General features: G+C 33.2%; 1 protein-coding gene across 6 annotated transcripts in view; it reads right to left on the reverse strand.

Annotated features, from left to right (window-relative positions):
• Nucleotides 1-9976, reverse strand: part of E(bx) (nucleosome-remodeling factor subunit NURF301 E(bx)) — a 154798-nt gene that overhangs the window by 118902 nt on the left and 25920 nt on the right. For 4 of the 6 annotated variants that reach the window (XM_075304065.1, XM_075304063.1, XM_075304066.1 and 1 more), the window contains exon 9: nucleotides 7678-7799. In XM_075304065.1, the coding sequence (XP_075160180.1) occupies nucleotides 7678-7799 (122 nt within the window). Of the gene's footprint in view, nucleotides 1-6452; nucleotides 6497-7677; nucleotides 7800-9976 lie in introns of all 6 variants that reach the window. The other 2 variants (XM_075304068.1, XM_075304067.1) reach the window with 1 other exon arrangement.

Here is a 9976-nt window from a genome sequence, read left to right on the forward strand (position 1 = left end):
GGCTACGTAAATAAGCAAAATTGCCGCATTTGGAGTGAAGAGCAACCAGAAGCCGTTCAAGAACTGCCCATGCATCCCGAAAAATGCACTGTTTGGTGTGGTTTGTACGCTGGTGGAATCATTGGACCGTATTTTTTCAAAGATGCTGTTGGACGCAACGTTACGGTGAATGGCGATCGCTATCGTTCGATGCTAACAAACTTTTTGTTGCCAAAAATGGAAGAACTGAACTTGGTTGACATGTGGTTTCAACAAGATGGCGCTACATGCCACACAGCTCGCGATTCTATGGCCATTTTGAGGGAAAACTTCGGAGAACAATTCATCTCAAGAAATGGACCGGTAAGTTGGCCACCAAGATCATGCGATTTGACGCCTTTAGACTATTTTTTGTGGGGCTACGTCAAGTCTAAAGTCTACAGAAATAAGCCAGCAACTATTCCAGCTTTGGAAGACAACATTTCCGAAGAAATTCGGGCTATTCCGGCCGAAATGCTCGAAAAAGTTGCCCAAAATTGGACTTTCCGAATGGACCACCTAAGACGCAGCCGCGGTCAACATTTAAATGAAATTATCTTCAAAAAGTAAATGTCATGGACCAATCTAACGTTTCAAATAAAGAACCGATGAGATTTTGCAAATTTTATGCGTTTTTTTTTTTTTTTTTTAAAGTTATCAAGCTCTTAACAAATCACCCTTTATTATCATTGCCGAGGACTTGAACAGCAATGTCTTGTCTTAACTGAAACATTTGAATCAATTGGCCTCCACACAGTTAACAAGACCATACCAACACATTTTTCTTCCACTAAGGTTTTACTCTATGATCACTTAAGTGCACAGAAATTTTACAATTTTTCCAAAATTAACCATTTCAAACTTTCGCAGGAAATTAATAATATCGATTGGAATACAATTTTCTACATCCAGTCGACTAACGACCAAATTGCTTTTGTGAACCACAACCTTGAACATTTACTTAATTCCTGTGTTCCATTGCAAATGTCACGAAACAACCGTCACAATAAAAGCTGGTTACACTCTAATATAAAGGAACTAATAAAACGTAGAGATGTAGCGTATAAACGTTGGAAACGCTTCAAGACACCACAACTGCATAACGAATTCCGCTCGCTTCGAGTTGAAGTTAATAAGGCTAAAAAACTAGCAAAAATTGCATTTTATCAAAACAAATTCAGCAGAGCACTAGATTCTAAAATGGAATGGAAAACCATAAAGGAAATTGGAATTGGTAAACAAAAATATGGAATTGTAAGAGGAAATGCAGATGAGATAAATGAAGCATTTCTAAGCATTCCAATTAATAATGTTTCAAATACACATGTACAACTTGCAACTTCAACTTCAGCATTCAGAGCCTGTATTTCGACCAAAATGAGGTGATAGAAAGCTGCTTCTCGGTTAAATCTAATGCTGTCGGAGTGGACAATGTATACCCAAGATTCTTAAAAACTATTTTACCAAAGACTGCCGCTTATGTAACACATTTTTTCAACACAATTATAACCACAGGCCAATAACCAATGGGATGGAAGCACGCCAAAGTGATACCGATACCAAAACCAAATGCAACAAACGAATATCGACCAATCTCGGTGTTACCGTTCTTATCTAAAGCATTCGAACGTATTTTTCACAACCAAATATCTGAATACTTAAGGCAGAATTTTTTATTATCTGCATATCAATCTGGATTCAGACCCAAACACAGCTGTATTACTGCACTCTTGGAAGTAACTGAAAACATTAAAAAAAGAGTATCGATGACGGTCTACTAACCCTTTTAGTTTTATTAGACCACTCAAAGGCCTTTGATTGCGTCAATCATGATATCCTTTGTCTCAAGCTAGAGCGATATTTCAATTTCTCAAACACGGCTGTACGATTAATTTCAAATTATTTAAAACATCGCATCCAATCTGTTTATGTAAAAAACATGTCATTCAGCTAGCTAAGAACCTAGTCGCTGGAGTTCCACAAGGATCAATTCTCGGTCCGCTGTTATTCAGCATGTACATAAACGACTATATATTCATGGGCTGCAAATAGTCTTCAAATAAATCCAAAAAAAATCGTACTAGTAAATGGGCGAACACAACGCATAGAATGTGAATACATGGTAAAGATTGGTGAAGTGAACATTGAACAGAAGGAGAAAGTGAAAAATCTAGGAATAATCTTCAATAAGTCTTTAAGCTGGAATGATCAAATAGTTTCTGCCACTGGAAAAACGTTCGGTATGCTACGAACATTATACCAAACCCAACACTACACGCCTCTTCATATTCGTATACTCCTGGCAAAGACATATCTTATCCCCATATTGCTATATGGCAGAGAACTTTTTACAAAAACGGATATAAGAAGTAAAAATCGTCTAGAGGCAGCTCATAAATCTATTCTGTGATATGTTTATGGTTTAAAACGATGTGATAGCTGTTTAGTAGAGGCTTATACGGGGTGGAATTTATGGATTACATGAAAATTAAAGCACTTACATTGATGCACAAAATTATTTACACAAAAAAATCCACCGTACCTCCACAATAAATTAAATATTGGCAGATCTAGCAGACGTATACTCGTTATACCTACCCGCCACCAACTTCTCATCTCTCTGAGTGGCAATTTTTCACAAATACAATCCGTCTTTGGAACTCCCTTCCACCAGATATTCAACGTATTGGCAACGCATATAACTTCAAAAAAGCTATTTTCAATCATTTTCAAAATTAGTTAATTATTGCTGATTTACTTTTGTTCTAAATTCTAATTATACCCTGCGCCACACTGTGGAACAGGGTATTATAAGTTAGTGCATATGTTTGTAACACCCAGAAGGAGACGAGATAGACACATGGTGGCTTTGGCAATAATAGTCAGGGTGGGTCCCTGAGTCGATATAACCATGTCCGTCTGTCCGTCCGTCCGTCTGTCTGTGAACACATTTTTGTGATCAAAGTCTAGGTCGCAATTTAAGTCCAATCGCCTTCAAATTTGGCACATGTTCCTAATTTGGGTCAGAATACAACCCTATTGATTTTGGAAGAAATCGGTTCAGATTTAGATATAGCTCCCATATATATCTTTCGCCCGATATGCACTAATATGGACCCAGCAGCCAGAGTTTTATACCGATTTGCTTGAAATTTTGTACAAACATAACACTTAGTCGTATAGTCAAGTGTACAAAATTTGATTGAAATCGATTCAGATTTAGATATAGCTCCCATATATATCTTTCGCCCGATATGGACTTATATGGTCCTAAAAGCCAGAGTTTTGGCTCAATTTGGTTGAAATTTTGCACAGGGAGTAGATTTAGTATTGTAGCTATGCGTGCCAAATTTGGTTGAAATCGATTCAGATTTAGATATAGCTCCCATATATATCTTTCGCCCGATATGAACTTATATGGACCCAGAAGCCAGAGTTTTATCCCGATTAGCTTTAAATTTTGCACAAGGAGTACAATTGGTAGTATAGTCATGTGTGTCAAATTTGATTGAAATCGGTTCAGATTTAGATATAGCTTCCATATATATTTTTCGCCCGATATGGACTTATATGGCCCCAGAAGCCAGAGTTTTGACCCAATTTGGTTGAAATTTTGCACTAGGAGTACAATTAATAATATAGTCATGTGTGCCAAATTTGATTGAAATCGGTTCAGATTTAGATATAGCTCCCATATATATGTTTTTCTGATTTCGACAAAAATGGTCAAAATACCAACATTTTCCTTGTTAAATCGCCACTGCTTAGTCGAAAAGTTGTAAAAATTACTCTAATTTTCCTAAACTTATACATATATATCGAGCGATAAATCATAAATAAACTTTTGCGAAGTTTCCTTAAACTTGCTTCAGATTTAAATGTTTCCCATATTTTTTACTAAAATTGTGTTCCACGCTAGTGCATTTCTCAGCTTAAATTTTGAGTCTATAGATTTTGCAAAAGTCTATCAAATTCTGTCCAAATCGAGTGATATTTAAATGTATGTATTTGGGACAAACCTTTATATATAGCACCCAATACATTTGACGGATGTGATATGGTATCAAAAATTTAGATCTACAAAGTGGTGCAGGGTATAATATAGTCGGCCCCGCCCGACTTTAGACTTTCCTTACTTGTTTTTTTAAGTATTTTGTATTTCTACGTTTAATTTTAAATTTATTGTTAATCTATTTGAGATTTTTATTTAATGTACTTAATGCTTGTTATACACTTGTCTGTTTTACTACCAATTTGTGAACAAATGCTATAGAAACTTCTAATCACATACTGTAATTATAAGATTGTAAATCTTGTTGTATGTGATACAATAAATAAATAAATAAATAATAATAATACCCACAAAATGTCAGTGGCAGTAAGTAAGACACCAATTACCGTGTGATATCTTAAGAAAAAAACACCACCAGTATATACTCATGTTCGTTTGCAGCGTTTTGCGGTATTAAACCAATCGGCATCGTAGCAATGCTCGTTAAGTTTGGTAGTACACATACACTTGAGTGTGATTGCACTCAACAACTACCAGCAGTTGGCATTAGCTTAAGAGAATTGAGAGAGTACCAAAGAAGAGAATACCAAACTGCTGAGATATGAGGTAAACGATTTGAGTGATTATTATTTTACGCATAGATTATAGTATATATAGATGATCCACCTGTCTCCGGGAAAAAATGTGTCAGTTCCAAAAATTAATTTTCTGACATTTCGTTTTGATTTTTTCGTAAAGAGCCAGTCCCAAACATTAATTTTCGTGCATTTGCTTTTGTGTTGTTCGTGAAGAGCAATGCTGCTCAAAATTAAATTTCGTATTTTCGCGGTGTTGGTCACAATTTTTGTTCCAATATGAACTTTTAATATACGAGTATTAATTTATTTATAAATCCTCTATTCTTATTACAATATTATGCTTGTTTTCTTTTAGCCGTGATTAAAAGAAAACAGAGTACTGTCTATCCATGTCGAAAAATGTGCAACACTGGCATCAGCTGTTTAAAAACAATCACAGGAAACATGTTGCATCGAGTACTAAAAGAAGAAAAACAGGCCTTTTGCAATAACGTCCAACACGTTTATAACGCACACGGGTTAACAAAAATTAACGATTATAATGAACACCGATTTACTTGAAAATTTGCACAGAGAGAATAATTAACATTTGAGAAATGTGTGCCAAATTGGCTCAGATTTAGACAAAGGCCCATATATAATATTAAAATGCTTTAGATTTAAATATTTCCAATATTTGTTACTAGCAGTGTCCTCCGCCTCAGGGCATTAGCCTATTTAAATTTTAACTCTAGAGATTTTGTTTAAATCGATTCATATTTAAATATATCTATACGGGGACATAAGGCTTTGTATATAGCAACCAACAAATTTAAAGGATTGATATGGTATCGAACACCTGGATCTACAAAGTGGTTCAGGGTATAAAATGTGTTTTTATAAATATATATGCAGAAGATTTTTGGTATCTGTTCATGCTATGAAGGGGCCTCTATATAAGTTTATGTCATAATTTAATTTATTGACAATAGTAGCCAATTGGTCTAAACTTCTTTTAGACTTCTAAAATTCTAACGTTTGTCGGTATGCAACTGGCATCAAATGTGAAATTTAGAGCTAGAAATAAGATAATTTACATCGGTCCATTTTTTGTGGAGGCTGATGAAAAATGCTGCAGTCGGAGTCGAGCAAAATTGGCTCGACTCCACAGACCTGGTATGAACACTCGACATTTGTAAAGAAATGCTGGTAATAAAAGGAGATCGAATTTTAATTTATGCCCTGTTCCTGTATATCGAACGAAAGCTTTCTTTCGTATTCCAAACGAAAGAAAATTGATGTTGGTTTCTCTATGTCGAAAATCAAGTCACTTGATATTTTGTTGTCAAGTAATAAACGAGAATATACAATATGTGTCAAAAATTAAAAACAGTGCTAACATTTGTATGAATTCTCAGGCCAAAACATTGACTAATATACTGAAAGTAACATATCAAAAATAGAGAAACCCAAATTCATTCGAATTCGAGTGACTGCCTTTCTTTCGAATGGGAATTCATTCGATATACAGGAGCAAGGCATTAATTAATATCGTGATTGAATCAGAAAAAAAAACAATAATCAATGTTGTACTACTGTAACTTCCTCGCACCTAATTTCGACACATTCACTCTCATGTAGCCCATTATTAAGAATCTCCATAAATATTACCACAAAGTGCTGGAGAATTCAAAGCAGAAATTACCTTGGCACACATGGTTGTATATTATATGGCACGGTTAAAAACTACTTTTCATCAGTATCTATTATAAATTTTTTTAAAAAGCAGTATAAATATTTTAGATATCATTTGACGATATGTTAGTATCCATGAAAGTGTATGTATGAAGTTAAATCCTACATACCTTATGATAAAATGCGATCAGTTGTAGTACTTATTCCAGGAAACCTTTAAAAAAAAATTTTCGAAGAGATTAACAATTAATTAGGAAAAAATCGGGTCATAAATTGATTTTTAGAATTGCAACCACTTTTAAGATTTGCATTACGTTTTAATTTTTTTACTTTTCTTTGATTAGATGAGATGATTACAAATGCCTTTGTGTTATCAAAATAATTATTAAACTTTTGAAAATTTGATGTGATCCAATTATCATAGTTAATCTCTTCAAAATATTTTTTTTTTAGATTTCGTGAATGGCCATTTTAGCTGCTGTTTTCATGTTAAACTGTTCTAACATAGATCGCACATTGTCTATTAAAAGTTACATTTATTAATTTTGTGCTTAAAATCTGCATATCCAAACAATTTTCAAAATTTAATTTATAGCGAGCGCTTTTTGTCAACACAAAGGCCAATTGCAAATAATCATCCAACTAATATAGATATATTAATACAAGTTGATAGACAAGAAATGTTTAATATTTAATTCAAATGCAAAAGTGTCTCCTTTGTTTACATAATTTTCTTAAATTTTTGGACATTGTTCAAAATCAAAATTTTTGGACGTAAAAAATTATAACATGCGTAATTATAGTAAAAACAATTTATATTGTTAAATCAAGTTGTTTATTTGCAAAAAGCGCTTTACATTACAATTTAGTTTGTTTTGATTCCTTAAATTAAAAAAATTAAAAGTAAGACAATAAAAATAAAGTTTGGTATAAACTAACATATGAACTAAACGGTGCATCTTGTTTATAAATTTCTTGAACTTATTACACAAAAACAAAATGAAGACCATATATAACCACACTGACATTTAATTTGTGCAGTTTTTTTGGATGTTCTAAGCAGATATTGGCGTAGAGTAGACCAAAAAATGAAATAAATAAATTATATTTCATGTGGGTGTGGGTGTTTGTGTGCGTGTATGTATATTCATATACATGAGCGTTAAAAACCCATAAAAATCTTCCTTATAATTATTGCTCTTAACTTTAATAAATAAAAATAAAATTATTTAACAAATATATACATGCCACGTACAATAATAAGTATGCATAGTTTATGTATATTTTATAAATCAGTAAATGAAAAAATTGATAAGTTTCAGAATAAAATATAAATACTGAATAATTAATTGTATATAAAATATGAGGATAAACCAATATCTAACAACTACTCACTTGTTGTTGTGTTTGATGGACTGGAGTAAGTGGTGGCGGCTGACCGCTTATATTGGAAGGTTGCACTGCTAAATAGATTTTTGTCGGCCCAAGAACTCCTTGCTTTCCACTAGATTCTTGCGCTGTGTATGAGAACGAAAAAAAACGGTTATATAAAATGACAAACACTGTATGCACTATGTATTTTTTGGAACCATATAAGGACAAAACTAAATTGGGGTTCCAGTTACTTTAAGTATTATTTGTAGAATATGACAACAATTTTATTATGCCTCATACACATTACACTTCCAAAATCCACTTTAACTAGATTTCAACTGTCATTTGCCTTATAAAGTGATTTCAAATCTATTTTTAGTAGATTTTGAGCCTAATGTGTATGAGCTATTATATACTATTACAGGTTTTAAGATAACATTTTCAAAAACTTTGACATTTTTCAAAAACATTTGATGACATAATTTGCTTCTGATAAACCATAAATATTTTTTATGAGAAGTTTTTAAGTTCTTAATTCATTTGTTTTATGTTTTTTATTGTTGTGTTATATATTATTTATTTTATTGAGTCTCATTACTAGCCTTTTATGTTAGTACTGTTGACTTACTCATCTTATCTTATTTTAAATTTCTTTAATTAATAACACTAGCCCAGCAAAAACTCTCATTACCCGGTAATCTTGTATGTAAGCCTGTTTAAAAATTAATAACCACTTATTAATTGTCATCGCTACGGATTACATTTACATACGCATGTCCTAGGAGGAAAGTACTTCTCCCCAGGCATACCTTTGACCATGAAATAATTAGTGCTTTTAAAGCATATAATCACCTAATATGTAATCACTTATTCGTAGATATACCAAAGTTTGCAAAATAACCACTTATTGTCTCAGGCAACCAAATCTCGAAAATATTGACTTCTCTAGCCGATTACAATGAATCAAAATATGGCGAGTAATGCTGTAATATGAACATTACTTGAATAGAAACGAATATTGTAGAAATAAACAAGTATATACGGCCGTAAGTTCGGCCAACTGAATCTTATGTACCCTCCACGATGGATTGCGTAGAAACTTCTACGAAAGACTGGCATCCACAATCGAATTACTTGGGTTGTGGTATCGTAAAACTTCTTAACATCGTTTTCTAAATTGTGAATTAGTCCATACGTAGTAGAGAGCCAGAATTGAAATATGGGGGTCGCTTATATGGGGGCTATATACAATTATGAACTTGATATGGACCAATTTTTTGTGATTGGGGATCGATTTATCTGAGGGCTATATATAACTATAGACCGATATGGACCTAGTTAGGCATGGTTGTTAACGGCCATATACTAGCACAATGTACCAAATTTCTCGGATGCAATTTGCTCCTCCATGAGGCTCCAAAACCCAATCTCGGGATCGAGGCTATATATGATTATGGACTGATATGGACCACTTTTGGCATGGCTGTTAAATATCATATACTACCACCACGTACCAAATTTCAACCAGATCGGATGAATTTTGTTTCTCCAAAAGGCACCGGAGGTCAAATCTGGGGATCGGTTTATATGGGGACTATATCTAATTATGGACTGATATGTACCAATTCCTGCATGGTTGTTGGATAACATATACTAACATCACGTACCAAATTTCAACCGAATCGGATGAATTTTGGTCTTCCAAGAGGCTCCGGAGGTCAAATCTGGTAACCGGTTTATATGGGGGCTATATATAATTATGGACCGATTTCGACCAATTTTTGCATGGTTATTAGAGACCATACACTAACACCATGTACCAAATTTCAGCCGGATCGGATGAAATTTGCTTCTCTTAGAGGCTCCGCAAGCCAAATCTGAGGATCGTTTTATATGGAACTATATATAATTATGGACCGATGTGGACCAATTTTTGCATGGTTGTTAGGTCATATGCTGACACCATGTACCAAATTTCAGCTAGTTTCCATATACTTTTTTTACATGTTGTTCTTGAAGCTCTTCTAAACAATTGAAAATTACCATTGCCAATATTGCCTAACAAATGGAAAAAAGAAGCTGTTACTTTAAGCTTATTAACTTTTGTTTTTTGATTATACTTCGTATTATATTAATTTATATTTATAAAAATTTTAATTGAAATAGTAATCCTAAGGTATACTTTCTAAAAATCAATATTATTTAAAATTAACTAAAATTATTTGTAGAGTTTGTGAGGCTTGAGGTCATGTACTAATAAAACAAAATAAAATCTTAGTTTTTTTACAGTGTTTTATTTTTGTTTTCTTTCCAATATTTC

This window comes from Haematobia irritans, chromosome 4 (genome assembly GCF_050003625.1).
Source record: "Haematobia irritans isolate KBUSLIRL chromosome 4, ASM5000362v1, whole genome shotgun sequence".
NCBI classification, from domain to species: Eukaryota; Metazoa; Arthropoda; class Insecta; order Diptera; family Muscidae; genus Haematobia; species Haematobia irritans.